The 26,176-nt window shown below is 44.3% G+C and overlaps 1 protein-coding gene across 8 annotated transcripts in view; it reads left to right on the top strand.

The window, feature by feature from the left end:
* Positions 1-13,681: 13,681 nt before the first annotated feature.
* The window catches only part of Sbno1 (strawberry notch 1), a 57,306-nt gene continuing 44,811 nt past the window's right edge, over positions 13,682-26,176 (top strand). For 2 of the 8 annotated variants that reach the window (NM_001359979.1, NM_001359978.1), the window contains exons 1-2: positions 14,087-14,242; positions 25,162-25,290. In NM_001359979.1, the coding sequence (NP_001346908.1) occupies positions 25,162-25,290 (129 nt within the window). In that variant the 5' untranslated portion in view covers positions 14,087-14,242. Of the gene's footprint in view, positions 14,243-19,801; positions 19,879-25,161; positions 25,291-26,176 lie in introns of those variants that run through there. The other 6 variants (XM_006530323.3, XM_006530322.4, XM_006530320.4 and 3 more) reach the window with 6 other exon arrangements.

Raw genomic sequence — 26,176 nt, 5'->3', positions numbered from 1 at the left:
TCCGCCCTCCCCTGGCAGAAGCTCCACCTCAGGTTCCTCAAAAATCAGTTGGAGGACCCGGTATAGAGGTGGATCTCATCAGGAACTTCCGGTTTGCCTTAGGTTTGACCGGAAACCAGAACTTTGACTTGTCGACCTTTCCCTTGTGCTCTTGAGCAGCGACCACGTTCAGAAGTTTGTCATCTCCATCACCTTGACGTCCACCCTGAGTTTGGCATTTTCATTCGAACTCCTACGTTGCAAAGGCTTACTGCAAAAAGTATGTTCTTCCAGTATGTAAACTCTGTGGGTACAACTCCTATGAAATGGGTCAACGGGTAAACTCAGAACCTCAGAAATGCGGCCCAAACTACCTGCCGATTTTACAGATAGGATAATAGACTATCCAGGAAATGTATTTTCTCCCAGTTATCACCCAACATTTCCCTTCAGACCTGGGGTAATTATTAGGACTGCTACATAGCAACTCCAGAAAAGCAATGCAGCCAACGTCCCAGATAAGCACAAGTGTCCTGAGCGTTCTTGACTTTAGATGCAGGGAAAGTAACACTACGAATTTTCTTTGTGGAATACACACTTAGTTTACCCCACATTGTCAAGATTTTTGCCACTACAGTAGGGTAGCTGGGAAGCAAGCTGAGTAAGAAGGGCTCAGTGGGTCAAAGAACCAGCCACCAAGCCTTATGACCTGAGTTTGATCTCTGAGATACACGCGACAGGAGGAGAGAATGGACTCCTGCAGATCGTCCTCTGACTTCCATACAAATGACGTACACACACACACAAACAGCACAGAGGCAGGGGCAGGCAGATCTCTGAGTTCAAGGACAGCCTGGTTTACAGAGTAGGTTCCCAGGCAGCCTGGGCAAAAACAAACAAAAAACAAACCTTGTCTACAAACAAACAAGCAAAACTCAAAAAGATTCCAGGCTAAGGAGGTCTCTGAAATGAACTAGAAGTCCATCTCAGGCCCAGTGCCTGGGACTGAAGGGCCTCCGACCACCCTGTAGTGCCCTTTCATTAGGTGGAGAGCGGGCAGTCGCTTCTGGGACTCCTCTGCCAGTGCAGCTCCTCTCACCGCACCAGCTCCCTTTCCTCCTGCCTGCTAGGTGGACCTGCTTCCTTCCGCACTTGTCACTTCAGCTTCTTCCATTCTTCTTCCTTTTCCCTCAGATTGTTCCCCCCAGCACTCCTTAAACAGTTTGCAGTTGCCACTCACACCTCTAAGTTCTGCATTCCTGAGCCTGAAGCAGGCTTGTTTGAGTTTGAGGCCAGCATGGCAGTTCACAATCACCAGTGTTCAAGAGGATCTCATGCCCTCTTCTGGCCTCTGAGGGCATCAGGCAGACAAGTGGGTCACAGACATGCAGGCAAAACACCCATATACATAAAAGAATTTTTAAAAATAAAGACAGAGCTGGACGTGGTGGAGCACACCTTTAATCCCGGCACTCGGGAGGCAGAGGCAGGCAAATTTCTGAGTTCGAGGCCAGCCTGGTCTACAGAGTGAGTTCCAGGACAGCCAGGGCTACACAAAGAAACCCTGTTGAAAAACAAAACAAAACAAAAAACAAACAAACAAAAAAGACAGAGAAAGAGAGAGAGAGAGAGAGAGAGAGAGATTTGCCATGGATCTTAGTGCACACCTGAAAGCCTCCCTCCTAGGAGGCAGAGGTAGGTAGATCCTTGAATTTGAGGTCAGCCTAGTCTGGTTTTAGTTCCAGGACAACGAAGACTACATAGACCTTATCTCAAAAGAACAAACAAGAGAATTTTGTGGTCATCTTACATTCATGTGTACAAAATAATAATTCTTTTCAAGACAGAATTTCTCTGTGTTGCCCTGGCTCTCCTCAAATTAGATCTACAGACCAGAATATCCTGGAACTCAGAAGCTCTGCCTGCCTCTGCCTCCCAAGTGCTGAGAATAGAAGCATGTGCCACCACACTCAGCTTTGGTTTTGTTGTTGCTTTTTGGTTTTTAAATATTTATTTTTATTTTATGTATGTGAGTGCACTGTAATTGTGAGCCATCATGTGGTTGCTGGGAATTTGAATTCAGGACCTCTGTTCCCTCCAGTCAACCCTGCTCCCTCTGTTGGTTGTTTTTTTGTTTGTTTGTTTTTCGAGACAGGATTTCTCTGTATAGTCCTGGCTGTCCTGGAACTCACTCTGTAGACCAGGCTGGCCTTGAACTCAGAAATCCACCTGCCTCTGCCTTCCAAGTGCTGGGATTACAGGCATGTGCCACCATGCCTGGCTGCATTTTGTTTTTTTAAGACTGGGTGTCACTGTGTAATCCTGACTGGCTTGGCCTAGAACTTGCTTTATAGACCCAGCTGGCCTTGAATTTACAGAAATCTACCTGCCTCTACCCCTCTAGTGTTGAGATTAAAGATCTGTATACCATACTCATCTTAATTTAAAAATAGTTGTTGAGGGCTGGAGAGCAAGTTTAAAAGCTATGGGCACCTGCCACTCTTCCAGAGGCCTGGGGTTAAATCCCCAGCATCCATGTGATAACTCACAGTGCTCTATGATTTCAGTTCTAGGGGATCCAATACCCTTTGTGTATGTGGTGCATAGTCATACAAAATACCCATGCACATTTTGTTTTGTTTTGTTTTTGAGACAGGGTTTCTCTGTATAGCCCTGGCTGTCCTGGAACTCTGTAGACCAGGCTGGCCTTGAACTCAGAAATCTGCCTGCCTCTGCCTCCTTAGTGCTGGGATTAATGGTGTGAGCTACGACTGCCCAGCACCCATACATAAGTAAAAATGTTACTTTAATAATGTGGGTGTGGTGGCAAATTTCTATGTTTTTCAAATGGCAGGAGAATGGGGAGTTCGATACCAGCCTGGACCTTTCCTCAAAATAACATAAAAAGTATAAAGATGTGTTAAATTATATAGAAAGAGATAAAATGTATATTAAAAACTTAAGATGAGCAGTGGTGTCGCACGCCGCCTTTAATCCCAGCACTTGGGAGGCAGAGGCAGGCGGACTTCTGAGTTTGAGGCCAGCCTGGTCTACAGTGAGTTCCAGGACAGCCAGGGCTACACAGAGAAACCCTGTCTCAGAAAAAAACAAAAAACAAAAAACAAAAACAAAAAACAACTTAAATCTGAGAATTAAATTATCTGGAGACTTTTCATGTGTGTGCAGGTGCACGCGTGTACAGGCTCTAGTAAAAGAAAGAAGAGACCCTTGGATATTGTTCCTCAGGTGTCCTTGACAGGGTCTCTCACTGGCATGGAGCTAATAAAGTGAGCTTCAGGGACCTGCCTGGTTCCATCTCCCAGTTTGGGGATTATAAACATGAACCATAATGCCCAGCTCCAAAAAACTAAAACTAAGCTAAAACGGTAGGGGTAGTAGCCTAGGGATCAAACTCAGGGCCTCATTTCAAGCAGTCTTCCAACTGATCACCTCCCCAGCCCACCCCTTTCCTCTTTGAGACAGGGGATCACTTTACTCCTGGATGGCTGGGACCTCACTAAGTAGGCCAGGCTGGCCTTATGTGTCCTGGGATTGCTGGCATGAGCTGCCATACCCAGCTATCTTTTGCTATTTTGTTTTGTTCTTATCTTTATGATCATGTAAGCTTTGATCATTTCAATGAATAGGAGGGTTTAATAGCCTCAGACACTGGTATCCTGGAGTCATGTACAGGGGCTTACATATGTCTCATTTGGCAAAACCATAATGGCTGAGTGGTTTAGGTTCTGAATTCCTCTTCCAGAGGACTACAGAATCTAGAATCTCAGAATCTATGTCACTCACATGTCTCACAACTTTCTGTACCTGTAGCTCCAGGGCATCGGATGCCCTTATGGTCTGTGTGTGCCCACACACATATGGTGTGCACTCATACAAACACACACAAAGTTTAACAAAAAAAAAAAATTAAAGAGAAACTAATACATGACACTTGCCATAGCAAATGCCTAGAGTGTATATGAACACAAAAGTTACTGGAGAGTAGGGAAAGTCACCACTGCCATGCAGCCATTAGAAGAAATGGGACCTAAGCAAGATATGGTGGCTCACGCCTTGCCTTTAGTCCCTGTATTTGGGAGTCAGAGGTAGGGAGATCTCTGTGAGTTCGAGGCCAGCCTGGTATACAGAGCCAGTTCCAGGACAGACAGGACTGCATGGAGAAACCTTGTCTTGAAAACCAAACCAAAGGGGCTGGTGAGCTGGCTCAGTGGTTAAGAGCGCCAACTGCTCTTCCAAAGTTCCTGAGTTCAAATCCCAGCAACCACATGGTGACTCACAACCATCCGTAATGAGATCTGATGCTCTCCTCTGGAGTGTCTGAAGACACACTACAGTGTACTTACATATAATAAATAAATATTTTTTTTAAAAAGAAAGAAAACCAAACCAAGCAATCAAACAAACAAAAAACCCAACCAACCAACCAACCAGAAGACTACTTGCTTCTCTTTTAGAGGACCTGGGGAATCTGATGCTCTCTTCTGTCCTCTGTGGACCACAGACATGTAAGTGGTGTACATCGATAGCTGTAGGCAACACACACAGAGAAATCAACAATAAATGAATCTTCAAGACAGGGTTTTCTGTGTAAATCCTGGCTGTCCTGGAACTCGCTCTGTAGACCAGGCTGGCCTCGAACTCAGAAATCCACCTGCCTCTGCCTCCCAAGTGCTGAGATTAAAGGTGTGCGCCACCACGCCTGGCAATAAATGAATCTTAGAAATAAAAAAGGGATGGGAGGCAGAAGCAGGCAGATCTCTGAGTTCAAGGCCAGCCTGATCTACAAAGTGAGTTCCAGGATAGCCAGGGCTACACAGAGAAACCCTGTCTCAAAAAAAACCTAAATAAATAAATAAATAAATAAATAAAAAAAAATGGGAGGCAGAGGCAGGTGGATCTCTGAGTTCGAGGCCAGCCTGGTCTACAAAGTGAGTTCCAGGACAGCCAGGGCTATACAGAGAAACCCTGTCTCAAAAAGAACAAAAACAAAAAAAAAAAAACAAAACAAAACAAAAGAGGGGGGGTATGGGGGACTTTTGGGATAGCATTGGAAATGTAAATGAAGAAAATACCTAATTAAAATAAAATTTAAAAAGTTGAACCCCCCAAAAAATAAAAAATAATAATAAAAAGAGAAGGAGAGGAAAGCTCTGTTGCTAGGCGTGGGGATACACAGACATCTGTGATCCTTGTACTGAGTGGCTGCGGAGGTCAAGCCATGTTGAGCCATCCAGTGAAACCCTGTATCAAGGAAAACACACACACACACACACACACCAGACGTGTCAGCTGTTTGCTGCACGATATAACTTTATGCTTTTACTTTTTTCTGGATTGATGCTTATTAGATCATATAGGGGGCACTGGTCCCAACAGCAGAGGAGTCCCTGGCTTTCTTGCCCTTCGATGCCTCCCCCCCCACCCCCCCATGACATGGAAGCATGCGTCCAGACACAGAATGAAGTGAGAAGTGCTTGGCAGATAGCCAACACTATGCCCAAAGAGGATTCTCAATCGTCTGCTTTCAGTAGTGTCTCCGTTCTAGGTGTGCCTTCAGTAAGTATTCCTCCTGCACAGAATTCCCCACTATCTTACTTCTTATACCCTAAAACAATTCATTATGTTGTCTTCCCATATACATTCAAAGACATCCACATATACACCTGTACAGGAATGCAGAAGCTTTGAACATTTATTACCATAGTTTAGAAAATTAGTCTGGGGCATGGTGGCACACGCCTTTAATCCCAGCACTTGGGAGGCAGAGGCAGGCAGATTTCTGAGTTCGAGGCCAGCCTGGTCTACAAAGTGAGCTCCAGGACAGCCAGGGCTATACAGAGAAACCCTGTCTTGAAAAAAACCAAAAAAAAAAAAAAAAAAAATAGAAAACTAGTCTGTCTTCCTCCCTCCCTCCCTCCCTCCCTCCCTCCCTCCCTCCCTCCCTCCCTTCCTTCCCTCCTTCCAAGACAGGGTTTCTTTGTGGAGCCCTGACTGTCCTTCAGTGACCTTTAGGTTTCCAGTCTTTTCCCTCTACACATCTTGCCGCAGTGGGTAACCTTGTCCTTAATGCTTGTGTGCATGAGCAGTCGGGAGCAGCTCCTGAAATGCTATCTTTGGGATGACTTCATTGTAAAGAGATGGTGCAGAGAAAGCAGCAGGCACCTGGATGCTTAGTATCCCAAAGGGCACCCAGGTCAGGTCTCACTGTCAAACTAGTACGCATCTGGTGTAACAAGAGTTGGCAGCAGCCAGGAACGTGATACATAACTCCAAAGACACTTGTGGGAACTTTGTTTTGGACAGATTGGAACAAATGTCTCCCTCCTCAGAGTGCACCAATAACAGACCAAAATATGATGCCAAATCAATGAGTATATGGCCCTCTGACAGGCACAGATGGCCACAAAGCACACCTGGACCATTGGAAAGTCTTACAGAGCACTAAGTTCCCTTAGCTGCAGAGGGGGAGTCCCTCCTTCAGGCAACCTTCCACCTTCTATGTGTTCTATACCTCTGGAGAGCACAGGGCCACCTAGAATTAGGGCGGAGCTGCACAGAGCTGGCTGGGAGGTGTAGGAAGGAACAGCTGGAATGTCAGGAACCATCAGGCTTGATGATGTCTGTTTCAAGTAGTCACAGCTGCCCTGGTGAAGGTGATTATCCCTGGGGACAGCATTCTCCAAGGGCATTAACATATTAGCCATAGTTCCTTAAATATCTTTCTTGCTTGTCTGCAACTATCTCTCTACCTCTACCTCTACCCCCCTCCTCTCTCCCCCTTGTTTTTTGACACAGGATCCCACTCTGTCACTCAGGCTGACCTTAAACTTGATCCTTAGTGCTGGGATGACAGGCATATACTACAGCTCCTTTCAGATCACTATCTGCCTGCACTCCATGACAGATTCCTTTCTGCCTCTTGCTGTGGTGTGCACTATAGCTTAAGCTACCTAGTGAATAGCAAGGGAAATATGTTTATATTGTTTGTGTCTTGTAAAAAGTGTGGTTTGTATTCAAAGAAAAAACTCAATAGGGTCTCTGGAGATGGCTTAGCCCAGCACCCACATGACAGTTAAGACTATCTATAGCTCTAGTTCTGTGGGATCCCATGCCCTCTTTTGGCCTCCAAGGGTACTGCATGCATACACATAAAGTAAAAATAAATCTTAGGGCTGGGTATGGTAGCACATGCCTTTAATCTCAGCACTTGGCAGAGGTAGAGGGATCTTTGTGAGTTCCAAGTCAGCCTGGTCTAAATAGGAGAGTTCTAGGACAGCCAGCATTATGTAGAGAGACCCAGTCACAAAAAGAGAAATCTCAATGGTTTTCTTTCTTTCTTTTTGTTGTTGCTTGTTTGTTTGTTTGTTTTTGAGACAAGGTATCTCTGTGTAGCCCCGGCTGTCCTGGAACTCACTCTGTAGACCAGGCTGGCCTCCAACTCAGAAATTTGCCTGCCTCTGCCTCCCAAGTGTTGGGATCAAAGGTGTGCGCCACCATGCCCAGCTCAATGGTTTTCTTTAACATTGATTTTCTATGACAGTATAAGCCTCTGCCTTCCATGGCATGTGTGTGTGGAGGTCAGAGGGCCTGTGGAAGTTAGTTCTCTCCTTTCACCATGTGGGTTGTAGAGATGGAGCTCAGATTATCAGCTTGGTTTTGTCACTGGCTCTGTCTTATTAAAACAAACAATGACAACAACTTTGAGACAAGGTCTCATGTGGCCCAGGCTGGTCTTGAACTCACTCTGATCTGACTGCCTCTCCCTTTCCAGAGCTTGGATCACAGTTATGTGACAAGTGCCCAGTTTTATATGGTGCTATGGATTGAACCCAGGGCTTTTCAAATGCTAAGTAAACACTCCAAAATGAGCCTCATCTCTCATCTGTCTTTTTCTCTCTCTCTCTCTTTTCTCTGGAGACAAGAGTTTCTCTGTGTGGTTCTGGCTGTCTAGAACTTACTCTGTATACAGGCTGACCTTGAACTCAGAGACCTGCCTGTCTCTGTCTCCTGAGTGCTGGGATTAAGGCATCTGACACCACTGCCCAGTTTTCTCTCTTACACTTATGAATCTCTTTAATGCTATGTGTGTTTCTATGTGGATGCACCTGTACCAGGACACATAAGTGGAAGTCAGGGGGGCGGGAGTTGCTTCTTTCTTGCAGGTTCTGGGGATCAAACTCAGGTTTATCTGACTTTGTGGCAGGAGCCTTTCTAAGCTTGAACATCTGTTGGCCTTGTTTGTTTGTTTGTTTGTTTGTTGTATGTGACTATACTGTAGCTTTCTTCAGATGCCCCAGACGAGAAGGTATCAGAACCCATTACAGAGCAGGGCATGGTGGCGCGTGCCTTTAATCCCAGCACTCGGGAGGCAGAGGCAGGCAGATTTCTGAGTTCGAGGCCAGCCTGGTCTACAAAGTGAGCTCCAGGACAGCCAGGGCTATACAGAGAAACCCTGTCTCGAAAAAACAAAACAAAACAAAACAAAACCCATTACAGATGGCTGTGAGCCACCATGTGGTTGCTGGGAATTGAACTCATGACCTCTGGAAGAGCAGTCAGTGCTCTTAACCACTGAACCATCTCTCCAGCCTCTGGACTTGTCTTTTATGTTCATAGTTTCTTTTTTTTTTTCTAAATACCCTTTATCTCTTATTATAGATAAAAGTCTCCTTAATTGGTCAAAGAAATAAGTGTAAGACTACAAACTATAAAACCATTAGAAAAAAAAGATCACACTCAAGACACTCATTTAGGCACCCACTATTTGGATAAGAGTTCAAAACATAGGTCACAAAGAAATAGGCAAATTGGACTATGTTTAATTAGAAAGTCTCTATGTAACAAAACAGATAATGAACAGAATGAAGACATAGCTACCAAAGGAGAAAAATCTGTGCAAAGTATTTATCCAATAAGGCACTAAGATCGAGAGTACATTAGAAGTTTAAGCTGTAGTAGCAAATTTACATAATAGAATCAGATTTATTTATTTATTTTAAGAATTTAATCATTTATTTTATGTAGATGAGTACATACTGTAGCTGTACCGAAGCTTCATCAGCTTGCTGGGAATTGAATTTAGGACTTCTGCTCGCTCTGGTACACTCCACTAGCTCCGGCCGGCCCAGGATTTATTTATGATTACAAATAAGTACAGTGTAGCTGTCTTCAGACACACCACAAGAGTGTGTCAGATCTCATTACAGATGGTTGTGAGCCACCATGTGCTTGCTGGGATTTGAACTCAGGACTTTCAGAAGAGCAGTCAGTGCTTTTAACTGCTGAGCCATCTCACCAGCTCCTAGAATCAGATTTAAAATGTGCAAAAAACCTTAATAGTTTTTTTGTTTGTTTTTGTGTGTATAGTTGTTTGTTATAAGCAGGGTTTCATTATACAACCTGGGTGACTGGGAACTCCATATGTACATAATGCTAACCTCAAACTCTCAACTATATGCCTGCCTTCACCTCTCAAGTGCTGAGATTAAAGATATGTGCCACCATTCCTGCTCTGAATAGATATACCTTAAAATGAAAAACAAAAACAAAAACAAAAACAAAATGCAGAAATGAGCTGTGTGGTGGCCAGGCCTTTAATCCTAGCACTTAGGTGGATCTCTGCCAGCTTAAGGCCGACAAATATGTGAGAAAATCAGCTCAGTCCCATTGCAGGGAATTACAAAGTCAAGGAAACGTCATCACCCTAATATGAGAGTATTATATAGAAACGACCAAAAACCGAAAAAGTTACAGCCTGTCCTTGTGTCACAGGCCTTCGATCCCAGCACTTCAGAGGAAGATGTAGGGAGATCTCTGAGTTTGAGGGCAGCCTGGTTTACAGAGTGAGTCCAGGACAGTCAACTCTATACGGAGAGATTCTGTCTTTAAAACAAACAAACAAACAAGCAAACCAAAACAATTCCAAATGCTGGTAAGCTTAGAGGAAAAGGGACTTATTTTGGTCACTTTTCTCATTGCTGTGACAAAATACCAGACAAGAAGCAACTTCGGGGAGAAAGGATTGACTGTGGCAAAGATGGAGTTTGTCATGGTAGGGAAAGCATGGCAGCAAGAGCAGGAGACTTGTTGGCCACACATCGCACACAGTCAGGAAGCAGACAGCCATGGGTGCTTGTGCATAGTAACCTTTCCTCTTAAGGTGATCCGGGACCTCAGGTCATGGAATGATGAAGCCCATATCTAATGTGGGTTTTCTACTACAGTTAATCTAATGTTTCTACATTGTTGTTGGGAATATAAATTAAGATTGATAGTATATGAGTCTACATAAGTATGGCGCTAATTCAAAAAAGTACCAACAGGGCCGGGTGTGGTGGTCCACACCTTTAATCCCAGCACTCGGGAGGCAGAGGCAGGTGGATTTCTGAGTTCGAGGCCAGCCTGATCTACAAAGTGAGTTCCAGGACAGCCAGGGCCACACAGGGAAACACTGTCTCCAAAAAGCCAAAAAACCAAAAAAAAAAAAAAGTACCAACAGTACTGAAGCCGGTCTTTGCTACTTTGTGGGTTCTTCTTTTTCCCACCCTTTATTCCCTGGTTTCACCCCATCATTAGATAGGAGAGAAAGAAGGATAGAGAGGAGAGAGAGAGAGAGAGAGAGAGAGAGAGAGATCCCTGAACCTAATTTTTTCCTTTGTTTCTTCTTTGAGCATGACTGATAACAACAAATACAACATCCACCTCACCCTACCTGCCAGGGCTCTAGCATTTATATACTTTCTGAGAAGTTCCCAGAATTCCACACATCACACAATTGCAGAAAGTCTCTGCAGTTGGCAAAACCACACCTCTGCTAGAGCACGAAACAGTTCATAATCAGCTGCTGTGGACAGTCTGAAGCAGCCCCACATCCCTATACCTGGCATTAAAATAAAAGCACATTCTCATTTTTCTGTGTTTTAAAAAGAAACCAAAATATCATATTTCTCAGAACTTGTCACTACACCATACAACCCTATCGCCTAGCAACCCATGACCAGAGGTCCAGCAAAGTAGCTGAAATCTGGAGAGGCACCTTCACTGGCATGTTTACTATGGCACTGTTCAGTAAAGCCAAGATGTGGAATTAACCTTTCATCAGTGGATGAATGGACAATGATAACATGGTGTAGCCAAGTAAGTTCTGTGTCAGCCACTTGAGAAGTAAAGGCAGGAGGATCAAGAGTTCTAGGTTGGGATGGAGAGATGACTCACAGATTAAGAGCACTGGCTATTCTTCCAGAGGACCCGGGTTCAATTCCCAGCACCCTCATGGCAGCTCACAGCTGTCTGTGACTCCAGTTCCAGGGGATCTGACACCCTCATACAGACATACATGCAAGTGAGACACCAGCGAACATAAAACTAAGCTGGACAGTGGTGGCGCACGCCTTTAATCCCAGCACTTGGGAGGCAGAGGCAGGTGGATTTCTGAGTTCAAGGCTAGCCTGGTCTACAGAGTGAGTTCCAGGTCAACCAGGGCTACACAGAGAAACCCTGCCTCAAAAAGCCAAACCAAACCAAACCAAAACCTAATTATATATTTTTAAAAAATAGTTCAAATAGTTCACAGTCATTCATGGCTTCATGGAGTGTTTTAGACCAATCAAGGCTATATTAGACAATATCAAAAAAAAAAAAAGTGGAATACTATTCAGCCATAAAAGGATTGCACATGTCATTTGAAAAAACATGGAAAGAACTGGATAGACATTACTGGAAATGAAAGAAATCAGGAACACTTCTCATTTATACACAAACTAAATAGCTGACCTGAAGAAGTAGAGACAAGTTTGGTTGTTACTCATTGCAGCTATGTAAGCTGATGGAGTACGAGGATTCCAAATTCAAAGTCCGCCTGAACTTGAGTTCAATGTTAGCATGGGCAAGTTACTAAAACTTTGTATTTAAATAAAAAAGAGAGTGACTTGTCAGGCTGAATCAGGATAGTTGCAAGTTTGAGGCCAGCCTAGGATACAGAGTGACTTCAACATTATCCTGTCAGACCTTGTGAGAACTTATCTCAAAAAGTAAAAAGAGAGCTGATCAGTGGTGGCTCATACCTATAATCCCAGCACTTGGGAGGTAGAGGCAGGCAGATTTCTGAGTTCGAGGCCATCCTGGTCTACAAAGTGAGTTCCAGGACAGCCAGGGCTAAACAGAGAAACCCTGTCTCGAAAAACCAAAAAAAATAAATTAAAAAAATAAATAAAAAATACACAACTACAATACAAATGTATGCATAGTAAATAAGAATAACTATTATTGCTCTATTTACTTTCCTCTGTTATGAGTTTTGTTAACACGTTTCAATCTAGATATACTTGAGAAAAAGGACAATCTCAATTGAGGAACTGCCTCCCATAGCCTGACCTATGAGAACAATCTGTGGGGAATTCTCTAAATTGCTTTTGCTGGACAAGAGTCCAGCCCACTGTGGGTCTGGGTTGCATTATAAGCAAGCAAGCCAGAAGCAGCTGAACTCCACTATAAATCAGCTCCTGATTCCAGACTCCTGCCTTGGTTTGCCTCGATGATGGAGTGTAAAATGTAAGATGAAATAAACTGTCACAGCAACAGAAGACCAAACACATACCCATAATTTACCTGAAATCTCACCTTTTTTTTTTTTTTGAGATGATTTCTCTGTGCAGTCTTCACTGTCCAGGAATTTACTCTTGTAGACTAAGCTGATCTCCACCCGGGAGAGCGACCCACCTCTGCCTCCTGAGTGCTGAGATTAAAGGCCTAGGCCACCACACCCAGCTTTGTTTACACACTTCCACCACTATTGTCAAAAGGACCATGTGTGGCTTACTTTCAGCCCAGGGCAAACCAGACGTACAGCCAGAAGGGTGTAAGTAGGACCTGTCCAGGCGCGTCTATTTCCTAAGTAACAGAGTCCAACTGCATTCTCAGAATGACTTTACAAAAGAGGGACCAAGAAGTTAATGTGTTTAGTCTGCTAGACCCTTTAATAATAACACATAAAAATCAACAAGCGAGATGCTGCAAAAGAAGCCGTGGGATGCAGCGATAGTTAATGGAGACCAATGGTGGGTGCAGGTGTCTGGGCATGTGTAAAGAAAGTAAAAGTTGAGATCCTCCAGCTCTGATCTACTTGAGATGATGACCATGGACCACCTCAGGAGCTCACGGAGGCAATAAAGTTCAATAAAGCTCTGGCGAGCCACACAAGCAATGATTATGCTATTTTTATTATTTTTTAAACATGCACAATAAGAGTTCGTCCTGTGAGCCTGGCGGTGGTGGCACACACCTTTAATCCCAGCAATTGGGAGGCGGAGGCAGGCGGGTTTCTGAGTTCGAGGCCAGCCTGGTCTACAGAGTGAGTTCCAGGACAGCCAGGGCCACACAGGGAAACCCTGTCTCCAAAAACAAAAAACAACAACAACAAAAAAGGAGTTCGTCCTGTGACAAGAAATCCCACAAGGACTCGACGGGGTCCTTGTTACCCATTTCCAAGAATCTGAAAATAGCTCTGGGCCTTCTAAGGCCAACTAGGACGGCAGGTGCGGGGCGCATGCGCGCACGTTCACAGGTTGACCTCCCGGTGGCACCCAAGAGGAGCGGACCTTCTTCCCGACAGCCCGCGGACCTCAACCGGTGGGGCGGGGGTGGGGTGGGGTGGGGAGGAGAAACGTTATTCTCGCGAGGTCTCGGCGAGCGACCGCGGAAGTGGCGGACACGTGACTGTCCTAGGCCGCCTTTGCCTTGCCCCCTCCCCCTTCTCGGAAACCCGGCCCCCTCGCCCTTCGCCCACCCCGGAGCCGCGGGAATGGACCGTTTGGGTTCCGGCATCCCCCTTGGATCCCATCTCCGGTACCAGGCTAGCGGGACACGGCGGAGTCCCGGTTTGGGTGCCGAAGGCAGAGAGGGGGGCGGTCAAGATGGGGAGGTGTGGGGGGGGGAATCCGCTTCCTTCATCTAGGAAGGAGGCGGGGCGGAGACGGGAGGGGAAGGGATGGGGGTGGGTGGGATGGGGGAGTCACGTGATTCGGGTCGCGCGCTGCGTGCGCGCGGCGCCTGACCCGTCGCCCCGCCCCCTCTTCCTGCGGGGCGGGGGGTCGGGGGGAGGGGCTTCAAGATGGCGGCGGGGAGGTAGGCAGAGCCAGACGCCGCTTCTGCCGCCGCCGCCGCCGCCTCCGCTCCTGTCGCCTCCGGCTCCTCACCCGTTCGCGGACCCGGAGAAGCTATCCTTGGGTCGGCCCCGGCGGGGAAAGTAAGTCCCTTCTCTTGGTCCTTTTCTTCCCCTCACGTTCATCCTCCCGGACAGCCTCCCACTCCCCACACCACGGCTCCTCAGGGTCCGTGTGGGGCCGTCTGTGGGGGGTGGCGGGGAGGCGGCCACTCTATGGCCGTCCGCGCCTCGCTCGCCCCGCTGCTCTGTTTCCTCCTGCTGTCCGCCCCGTTGGTTCCGGCGTTCTCAGCCAGCCAGCCAGCCAGCGCCGGCCCTGACGGAGTCCCGCTGTCCGGAGCCGGAGAGCGGCTCCGAGGCCGGCTCCCGCCGACTCCACTGGAGATCGGGGATCGCCTTCCTCGCCCTCTCTTCTCTTCATGGACCCGGGACGGGTGGTGAAACCGAGGCGGACACCCTGCTAGATTCCGCCGGCTCACAGTGCTCACGGGTCGCGGAGCGGGAGGGGATGGCACCAGGACGCCCTTCCTGGACCTCGCTCACGGGCGGGTGGGGTGCGTGGGACACGTGGGTCGGGACACCTTTTTACGCTTCGCTGTGGTGGCCTTAGCGTTCCCCGGAGTGAGCGAACGCACCTTCAGAGCCCGAGCTCAGTCCTTGCAGAGGGCGATGGCGGTTGGGCACTTTCTCACCTTAGCGGTGTTGGCTGGAGCGAGCACCCCCAAGTTCCTCAAAGCTGTGTCTGCTGGTGTTTTCCCAGGAGTGGCGTGGGATGGGCTCCTCGTCTCTGAAGCCTCGGATTTGCCCGAACCCGTGTTGATTGTTGCTTTCCTGACCCCGGCATCCAGCTCCTCCCCTTTTCATCCCGGCTTTGTGCCTGTGTTTGGTTAATGTTTGCGGACCACTAACTTGATGCCCCCATATAGCATCATTTTTTTTTTTTTTACGTGCTTGCTCTGTTTACTGTGGGAGGCTTTTGTTTGGGGGAGTCGCTGTTGGAGAATGGTGCGGGGTCCGTGGGAGCTGGAGATAAAATGAGAGCCCAAGAAAGCATCGTTTTTTAGTCCATTGAATAGCGCAGCCAATTGTAGCCGTACCCGGAAGTTTGTGCTGAACACGTGTTGGGGGAAGGTTATAAAAGGTCCCCTTTGACCTTTAAATGTTTGTAGTGTATGTTGATTAAAATATTCATATTCTCCGGATTTAATGGTGGAAGAAGGCTTGTAAAGTATCTTCCTGGACTGTCCATGGAACTGTCAAATCCAGAATGCCCTAGATCTTACTAACATTTGCATATAATTCTACTCATTAACAGTCTTAATGCCCTGAAGTCAGGGTTGATTTTCATTTCATAAGCATTGGGGAAAGAATCATTTACACAGAATTTCTGGAATGAAATGGCATTTGCAGAGGTGACTTCAGTTGATAGCACAGAAATATTAATTTCTACTTTATTTTTGTTTGTTTTTTAAGATTTATTTATCATTATCCATAAGTACACTGTAGCTGACTCTGAAGAGTACATGTCATATCTCATTACAGATGGTTTTGAGTCACCATGTGGTTGCTGGGATTTGAACTCAGGACCTTCGGATGAGCAGTCAGTGCTCTTACCCCACTGAGCCATCTCACCAGCCCCAATTTCAATTTTTCTAAGGTTTTTTTTTTTTTTTTTTTTTTTTCCCTGACATTTTCTACTCAGGGGAGAATTCTTTCTCCTGGCTTATGCATGCAGTTTAACTTCCTTCAGAATTTTATATCCAACTTGATTTTAATTGTATAAATGTTGAAAAAGAGAACCTGTATATATTTGTTTGAATGTTATGTTTGCCCTTTAGTATGTCTTAAGTTTTTTGAAGTTACTACTTAAAAATGGCCAATGTTTGCCGGGTATTGGTGGCACACAGCTTTAATCCAAGCACTCAGGAGGCAGATGCAGGCGGATTTCTGAGTTCTGTAGGCCAGCCTGGTCTACAGAGTGAGTTCCAGGACTGCACAGAGAAACCCTGTCTCGAAAAATCAAAAAAAAAAAAAAAAAAAAAAAAAAAAAGGCTGATGTGGAGACTGGTGATTCTTTTTGTGGAGGGGGGGGGGGTGTTGTTTGTTTTTGAGGCTGTCAGAAATTTCACTATGTAGCCAGGCTGGCTTCCAACTCACAGCCTCCCCGATGATATTATAGGCTTGCGTTGTCATCATGTCCAGTCTTTTCTGTGCTTTAGAAAGATACTTCAAACAACTCAGTTTTGTGTAGGTGTGTTCTTGGTGCTTTTCATAGTTCAACTTTTGAGTCTTGCCACCTGTCAAGGGCAGTACACAGATCTGTCCTATCCAAATATTCTTTCATGAGGTACAGGAGGCCCTGAGCTTTCTTGCTTAAAGTTTGTCTAAAGATTAGGGCCACTGAGATGGCATAGCTGGTTAAGACACTTAAGTCTGATACCTGGGATTCTCATGGTGGAAGAGGGCACAAGCTGTCCTTGGACTTCCACACAAGGGGGCTATAGCACTGAGGGCCCCTCTCCACTGAATGGAATTACATGTTTTTTCCAAGACAGGATCTCAGTATGTAGCTCTGGCTGTCCCAGAACTCACTATGTAGACTAGGCTGGCCTCTGCCTCCTGAGTGCTGAGATCAAGGGTGTGCACCACCACTGCCCAGCAATGGAGAGTTTCTTGAAGAGCAGGAAGGCCTCAGAGTATAAGGAGGTTCAAAACATAGCAGGTAAATTTACTCCTTGGGGTATAACAAATTAGAAAACTATTTTCAGATGTTTTTATTGCATTCTACTCTAAAATGTTCATGACTTAATGGTAATGAATAAAACACAAAAAAGTCTCATAAAATTTTTGCTCCCTTCACCTGTGTGTTCTGGAAAGGTTTTCTGTTCTATACTTAAATATTTAATTATGCTTACCATAAAATACTTAAGCTACTTTGACTGTGAGTCCCCTGTTTCCACAGATGGAAAACAGTTTCTTAGGTTTTTGTTGTTGTTGTTGTTGTTGTTGTTTGTTTTTCGAGACAGGGTTTCTCTGTGTAGCCCTTGGCTGTCCTGGAACTCACTCTGAAGATCAGGCTGGTCTTGAACTCAGCAATCTGCCTGCCTCTGCCTCCCAAGTGCTGGGATCAAAGGCGTGCACCATCATGCCCTGCAGTTTCTTAGTATCTACGGGGGATTGGTTTAAGACACAGGGAAATAGCAAACGTCTACATGAGTTTAAGTCCCTTTTCTAATAGTGTCACATTTGCATGTAATGTAGGCCCTTCTTCACTTCATCTCCAGATTGTTCACACAGCCTAACAAGTGTGTGTGCTGCCTGAAGAGGTATTGGCACTGATTACCCATGAACAGTCTCCATGTTCATTTGGTACTTTTATCTTCTGATGGAACTTTTTTTTTAACTTTTGAGACAAGATCTTACTATGTAGCCCTGGCTGGCCTTGAAGTTCCCCAGTAGACCAGCTGGCCATGGGTTCACATGTATGGGAATCACATACCACCTTCCCCATTGAACTTTGGAATGTGGCCTGTGGACATGGAGACCGCTTACTGGGGCTAGAAGGGCAGGATTGTGGGAAAGTGTGGTGTTGGGCGCCAAGATTATGCAGTTGTTACCTTGTTACATTCTTCCTCTCTAGGCTTAGCTCCTCCTTTGTGATAAGGAGGATACTCTTGGGTTGTGCTGAGGATGGAAAGAAAAACCTAATCATAAAAAGTATTAAAGGTGTTAGTTTGTGGCTGTAATCTTAGCACTGGGGTCAGGATCAGTAATTCAAGGTCACCCTGGGATAAATGATACCGTGCCTCAAAAAACTCACCTGAATTTGAGGTAGTGGTGATGAGTTTTTGCTTTTCCTTCTCCATTTTTTTTTTTAAGTTTTTGAAACAGGGTCTCTTTATATAGCCTTGGCCTTCCTAGAACTTGTTGACCAGGCTAGCTGTAACTCAGAGATTTATCTGCCCACCTCTACATCTCAAGTGCTGGGATTAAAGGGGTCTCTGTGTGTGTGTGTGTGTATGTGTGTATGTATGTGTGTGTGTGTTTGTTTGAGACAGGTTTCTCTGTAACAGCCTGGCTCTTCTGGAACTGCTTTGTAGACCAGGCTGGCCTTGAATTCAAAGAGATCCATCTGCCTCTGCCTCTGAGTGCTGGGATCAAAGGTGTTCGCTGCCACTCCTAGATATGTTTATAATTTTAAGGGTCATATATGTGTGTGTGTGTGTGTGTATACACATAAACAATATATAGTATATATATATATATTACGTATATATATTACACATATACATTATATATGTATATATATCAGGTTAGCCATGAACTCCTTACATAGTTGAATATTACCTTGGACATCTTATCCTTCTACCCCCACTTTGCAAGTGCTGGGATTGTAGGCTCCTTCAAATTCTTAAACTGAATGTCAGTCTTCAGTCTGTTCTGATGTTGTTTTTTTGTTTGTTTTTTTCCAAGATAGGCTTTTTATTTGTAGTCCTGGGTGTCCTTGAATTTAGTCTGTAGATAGACCTGGCTAGCCTCAAACCCAGATCTGTCTGCCTCTGCTTACAGAATGTTGGGGTTCAAAGGTGTATGACAAAGATGAGTCTTGGAATTTTATTTTGAAAGAGGTTTTTACTAAATTATGCGGGCTGGACTGTACTCTGTATAGCTCAGCCTGGTTTTGAATCTGTGGTCTATCTTAGCCTCTTGAGTAACTAAGTTCTAGACCTATGGTACTAGGTGACCTAATGTTTTTTAGGAATAAGGGAAAAAACAAATCTCCTGTTTTGTTGTATTTTTGAGACAGGGTTTTTTTCATGTAACCCTGGCCATCCTAAAACTCATTTTGTAGACTAGGATGGCCTTGTAGCAATCCTCCTGCCTCTGCTTCTTTTGAGTGTTGGGACTAAAGGCATTCACTGCCCTGCAAATCTGTTTTTTTTTTCCCATTCATGCAAAAATACTTGAATATATGATAGTATCTATGTACATTTGGAAATGACTGCCAGTTGCCTTTACATCTGATTTTCTGCACAACTTAGATTTGAGACACTTTACTAGTATTTTATAGAACTTTTTTTTACTGATTCTTTTACATCCCATTTACTCCTCCACCCCAGAATTAATTTTTAAAATATATAAATATATAAATTTATTTATATATATTTTTATTTACTTCATGTATATCAGTGTTTATATACATGTATATCAATCACATGCATGCTTGGTGCTCTTGGAGGCAAAAATGTGTTAGGTTGCCGCGCAGTGGTGGCGCACGCCTTTATCCCAGCACTTGGGAGGCAGACAAATTTCTGAGTTCCAGGCCAGCCTGGTCTACAGAGTGAGTGCCAGGACAGACAGGGCTACACAGAGAAGCCCTGTTTTGTGGTAAAAAAAAAAATGTGTTAGATCCTCTGGATCTGGACTTAGAGATGGTTGTGAGCTGCCCTATGGGTGCTGGGAACCAAATCCATGTTCTCTGGAAGAGCAGTGAGTGCCCTTAACCATGCAGGTGTCTCTTCAGCCCCTTAGAGAACTATTTAAAAATGAATTATTGGATCGATTGCTGTCACTAAAAGTTTGTATTCTGGCAGTCCAATGGTGTGGCAGTTATACAAAAGAAAGATCTTTCTGTATTCTCAGGTTTGTCAAAATAATAGGACCAGGGAAATGGCTCTTGCTGAAAAACCTGACCATCTGAAATTGATCCCATTGGAAAGGTAACACCTAACTCCAAAAAGTTGTCCTTTGCTTCCTCATATACCTTCCTCCTTACCCCTGTTATCACACATACATACACTTTTTTCGGGGAGGGGTGTTTTCGATACAGGGTTTCTCTGTGCAGTCCTGGTTGTCCTGTAACTCACTCTGTAGACCAGGCTGGCCTTGAACTCAGAAATCTGCCTGCCTCTGCCTCCCATGTGCTGGAATAAAAGGCGTGCAACACCACCACCTGGCATATCTACACTTTAAAAAAATTTTTTTTTTTCCTTTTTTGAGGCACTATGCTTGGCTAGCCTGGAACTCAGAGATTGTCCTGTATTAAGTGCTAGGATTAAAGGCATTTACCATGCCTTACCATTAGCAGAAAAGTTTGAGACCTAGCATACAACTGTAATGACAGTATGTAAGAGGATTATGACTTCAAGGCAAGCCTAGGCTACGCGTAGTGAGACTATCAAAAGACAACCAGGGAAAAACCAGCTGCAGACATTCACTCTAGGTATTCTCTCTAGCTCTCATATTGAACACAAGAGTCTTAGAAGTTCTTAATACTGTCATGCCGATGAAGAAACAGTCTTGGCTTTTTACTTGGCTGTGTTACATACACACTGGTGGTGTGAACAGTATTTTTGTTCTGTTTCTGCTTCTGTAGTGCCTCAGCTGCTTCCCTGTGCCCTCATCTCACAGATAACATCCTTGTTTGTATCTGCTCAGAGCTCTGAAGAGTTCTAGGTCTCTGTCTTGTCCATGCTGATAAGGGTCAGTGTTGGTATTTAGTGGGTGCTGTACCTTCTGCTCTTTTGAGTGACATTGCTTCTCAGGATTCCCTGCCAAAGCAGCACATAACTTCTACACACACGAACCCTGCTTATATATTTTATGAATGCTTTAAAATGTACTTTTCTTAAAGTAGAACTTTGCTTTTCAAGATAGGATTTCTCTGTGTATCCTTGGCAAAATTGGAACTTTTTAATGTTCATTTGCAATTGACAATTCTGTGGGTTATTGGACTTGTAAGATTGCTGCATGACAGATGTCCCTTTGAATTTAGGTGTAAACTCCTTGGTAGGCACAGTGTCAGTTCCCTATGGATTTATACTGTGAAATATTCTCCCCCTTGAGATTAAGCAGCTTTTATAAAACCAAGAGCTTGGCCAGTGCTTTGCTTTTTTTGTTTGTTTGTTTGTTTGTTTTTTGTTTTGTTTTTTCAAGACAGGGTTTCTCTGTATAGCCCTGGCTGTCCTGGAACTCACTCTGTAGACCAGGCTGGCCTCGAACCCAGAAATCTGCCTGCCTCTGCCTCCCGAGTGCTGGGATTAAAGGGGTGAGCCACCACGCCCAGCTGCCAGTGCAAATTTTAAGAGCTTTCTTCATTTAGCACTGAAGTCCTGTGATTCTGTTTCATACGGGAATGTGATTAAATACTATGAGTTGCTTAAAGTGGTTAGAAAATGCAGTAAGTGCTCTGTCTTGTTCTTTTGCTTCCTGAAGAAGAGAATGACTAGAAAAATGTGTGCCCCACTGCCTGGAAAGCTCCATAGGTCCTCCATATGAGAAAGATACATCAACCGTTAAAGTCATACTAAAAGTTTCTAGTGGGGTCAGAGAGTCTCACATGTTCCTTTGTATTTTTTTGTTGTTTTTGTTTTTTCCAGTGCTAGGCCTTATTTATGTATGCTAGGCATCAACTCAAACCCTCTTACATTAGCAGATAAAAGTTATATATGTTTTTTTGGGGGGAAAGGGGAGGTTTGAGTCAGGGTTTCTTCTCTGTGTAGTCCTGGCTGTCCTGGAACTTACTCCATAGACCAGACTGGCCTTGAACTCAGAGATCCACCTGCCTCTGCCTCCTGAGTGCTGAGATTAAAGCACTGCATCACCACCACCTGACTCTCTCTCTCTCTCCTTTTTTTTTTTTTGGTTTTTCGAGACAGGGTTTCTCTGTGTAGCCCTGGCTGTCCTACTCACTCTGTAGACCAGGCTGGCCTCGAACTCAGAAATCCACTTGCCTCTGCCTCCCGAGTGCTGGGATTAAAGGCGTCTGCCACCACTGCCCGGCTACCACCTGACTCTTTTTCTTTTTTTTTTTTTTAAAGATTTATTATTTATTATATGTAAGTACACTGTAGCTGTCTTCAGACACACCAGAAGAGGGCATCAGATCTCATTACGGGTGGTTGTGAGCCACCATGTGGGTGCTGGGATTTGAATTCAGAACCTTTGGAAGAGCAGTCAGTGGGTGCTCTTACCCATTGAGCCATCTCGCCAGCCCTACCACCTGACTCTTAATGTTTGTTTTTGATACACGCAGAACCTTTGGAATGGCTAAAGAACCTTTACTTCCGAAGTGCAGGTTGAGATGTATGCTGATGGAGTGCTTTATGGCTCTCTGGGCATTGTATATTGTATGGATATCAAAACATTCTTCCCTTCCATATTTTTGTACTTTTAGTGTTAATTTTAAGAAATCATTTGAAGGTCAGAGCATAGTAGTACATGCCTTGATTCTAGGACTAAGGATCTCTGTTACTTCAAGGCCAACCTGGTCTATAAAGGGAGGTCAGGACAGCCAGAACTCTGCTATACAGAGAAACCCTGTGGTTTTTTTTTTTTTAAGATTTATTTATTATTTATTATATGTAAGTACACTGTAGCTGTCTTCAGACACTCCAGAAGAGGGAGTCAGATCTCATTACGGATGGTTGTGAGCCACCATGTGGTTGCCAGAATTTGAACTTGGGACCTTCGGAAGAGCAGTCGGGTGCTCTTACCTGTTGAGCCATCTCACCAGCCCCAAGAAACTCTGTTTTAAAAAACCCATAAAACCAAACCAAAACAAAACAAAACAAAACAAAAAGCTCTGTGGCTGAGTGAGGGTTGGGTCTAGTAGTCCAGGCCTTTAATCCTAGCCCTACTTGGGTACTAAGAACCAAACCCTGGTCTTCTGCAAGAGCAACAAGTTCTTAACCTCTGGGCCATCTCTATAGCCCTAGTTCCCTCTTACTATTTTGAGCCAGAGTATGGTTGTACAGGCTATTCTGGCTTGGCCTCCAGAACACTTTTACCTCAGCTTCCACTTAAACTGGAATCCTTCTTTCCACTTTAGTCTGAGTGTCTAACATTTATTCCGAGGCAGAACATTAAAATTTGGTGTCAATTTCTATCTCTTAGCTGGAAAGGAAACCCGTGAGCTTTGGGAATTTGTGCTGTTCTGGAGTCTAATCTTGGATCACTTTGTCTATGTAAACTTGAGCTCTAACTTTGAGGGTGCACTGCCTGCTGCACAGATTGCTGTGAGATGAGGTGCTGTGGTGTGTGAAAAGCCTGTCTCTGACAGGTTGGGGCATTACCTACACTGACTTTAGTTAACCTTTCCTCCTTTCTGACCAAGATGGTTTTCTGTCTCAGACTTCTATTTTTTTTCCCTCTCTGGAATTTTCATAGAAAACCGGTTGATCGTCCTCCATCCTTTTCTACCTGGTTCTGCCTTCAGTTCCAGTCAGGATATCTACCTGACATTTGTGTGTGTTAGAACTTCTGCTAAGTGGTGCACAGAGAGATGCAACTTAGGTAGAGCAGAGGATTTCTCTTGTGTTTCTGTATACGAGGTTGTGTCTGTGGCTCTTTGTAGAATGTCATGGATGCATCATTGCATCACAGCTGAGGTATGTTGTTTATATAGCACACATTTTTTTCCTTGGGAAAAACTACTCATAATAATGTACATGAAATTTAGAAAAATTTAAATTGGAGATGTTAAAAATTATTTTTTTAGCCGGGAGTGGTGGCGCACGCCTTTAATCCCAGCACTCGGGAGGCAGAGGCAGGCGGATTTCTGAGTTCGAGGCCAGCCTGGTCTACAGAGTGAGTTCCAGGACAGCCAGGGCTATACAGAGAAACCCTGTCTCAAAAAAAAAAAAAAAAAAAAAAATTATTTTTTTAAAGATTTATTTATTATATGTAAGTACACTGTAGCTCTCTTCAGACACCAGAAAGGGCAACAGATCTCATTACGGATGGTTGTGAGTCACCATTTGGTTGCTGGGATTTGAACTCAGGACCTTCAGAAGAACAGTCAGTGCTCTTAACCGCTGAGCCATCTCTCCAGCCCGATGTTTAAAATTCCTAAAATTAAATTATGGGTATGGGTTTGCTTGCATGTATGTTGGTGTACCGTGTTGGTGCCTTGCTCTAGGAAGCCAGAAGAGGATGTTGGATTCTCTATAATTGAGATACAGACAGTTGTGAGCAGTGATATGGGTTCTCTGGAAGAGCAGCAAGTACTCTTAACCATTGAGCCATCTTTCCAGCCCCTGAGTTTTAATTTTAAATCTATAGAGTTTCTTTGCTAAATACTTTGGGAACACATATATTTATCTTCCTTCTCTCAATCACTGCACTTTTTTTTTTTTTTTTTAAGATTTATTTATGTATGTGAGTACACTCACTGTCACTGTCTTCAAACACAGCAGAAGAGAGCATCGGGGATTCCATTACAGATGGTTGTGAGCTGCCATTTGGTTGCTGGGAATTGAACTCAGGACCTTTGAAAGAGCAGCCAGTGCTCTTAACCACTGAGTCATCTCTCCAGCCCCCACCACTGCAGCACTTCTAACGCCTGTTACAGAGGAAGTCTTCCTGTGTCTGCTCTACTCCAGCTCCTCTCAGTTTGCTTTTGTACTGGTGTCAGTAATCTTTCTAAATCAGAAACTAATGTGCCAAGCTGTCCTGTATCTGAAAATCCTGTAGTGGCCTGTATCACTGTAGACTCCTTTATCACTGTAGAAGCATGGATGAGGCCATAGATCATAACCCGTGGGTCCTTGGTGGGCCGTTGGAATGTAGTATTTAGAAGACACTTGTCTTTCTGGTTATTTCTTCCTCTGAACTGGGTGTTGTCATCTACCTAGGAAGCTGTGCACAGTTCACTCTTGCCTCCTTGGAGCTCATAGTGTGTTTATTATATTTGTAGCCCTGGCTGTTCTGGAAATAACTATTTAGACCAGGCTGGCCTTACACTCAGATACAAGCCTGCCTCTGCCTCCCAAGTGCTGGGATTAAAGGCGTGCGCCACCACTGCCCGGCTGGATACATACTCTTAATTGTGCTTATGTGTCATTTCATTTTAATGTGACATTTCCAGGATCAAAGACTTTCTCTTTTTATCTTTTTCTCAAATGTAGCAGGTTCTTCATAAGTACTGAATGAACAGCCCTGGTAGAAAATGTTTAATTGTGTGTGTTTAGAAAAGAGTTAATATTTTTCACTTTTTTCTTAAGATGGTGGAACCAGGGCAAGATTTACTGCTTGCTGCCTTGAGTGAGAGTGGGATTAGTCCGAATGACCTCTTTGATGTTGATGGTGGAGATGCTGGCCTTGCCACCCCTACGCCCCCTTCAGTTCAACAGGTAACAGTTTTTCAAACCTTCCAGAATTTCTTCTTAATTTGCAGTTTCAATTGTTATTTATTAGTAACACTAGTAATTTTTTTCCTGTTTGTGGTGTTGAGAATTAAACATAGGGACTTGTGCATGCTAGGCAATCACTTTACTGCTGAAGTACAGCCTTAGCTCTTTAATTTACATTTCAGGAAAAGATATTATTGCCAGGCAGTGGTGGCATACACCTTTAATCCCAGCATTTGAGAGGCAGAGGCAGATGGATCTCCAAATTCCAGGACAGCCAGGGCTATATAGAAAAGCCCTGTCTCAAAAAAGAAAGAAAGAAAGAAAGAAAGAAAGAAAGAAAGAAAGAAAGAAAGAAAGAAAGAAAGAAAAAGAAAGAAACAATATATGTGTAAATATTATTAATAAACTTTAAAGATACACAAGAATGATTTTAAGCAGTTTGCTTTTTTAAAAAAAAAATGAGATAGATGCTATTGGCATCAAAACCAAGACATTGCTTTCCCTGTTGCTTAGCATTTATATGGGAGGAATATTAATTTCTTTTACAGTTGCCTTTGTAAGTTCTCTATTACATTTGCTAAAAGCATATAAAGTTCTGATACTAGTTTAGCTTTGTGGAGATTTTTATGCTGATCAAGTTTAGTCTGTTACAATAGGTGTAATGATTGCACATTCTGTTTGATTTTATTCTCCTCCTCCTCTTGTTCCTCCTCTTCTTCTTCCTCCTCTTCTTTTCTTTCCCCCCTTTTTCCTCTAGACAGGATTTTTTTTGTATAACTTTGGCTGTCATGGTACTCACTCTGTAGACCAGGCTGGCCTCAAACTCAGATACAGCCTGCTTCTGCCTCCCGAGTGCTGATGTTAAAGGGGTAAGCTACTGTGGCCT

Source organism: Mus musculus, chromosome 5 (genome assembly GCF_000001635.26).
Source record: "Mus musculus strain C57BL/6J chromosome 5, GRCm38.p6 C57BL/6J".
Taxonomy (NCBI): domain Eukaryota; kingdom Metazoa; phylum Chordata; class Mammalia; order Rodentia; family Muridae; genus Mus; species Mus musculus.
Note: the sequence above shows the minus strand (reverse complement) of the source record. Positions and strands in the feature narration are given on the sequence as shown.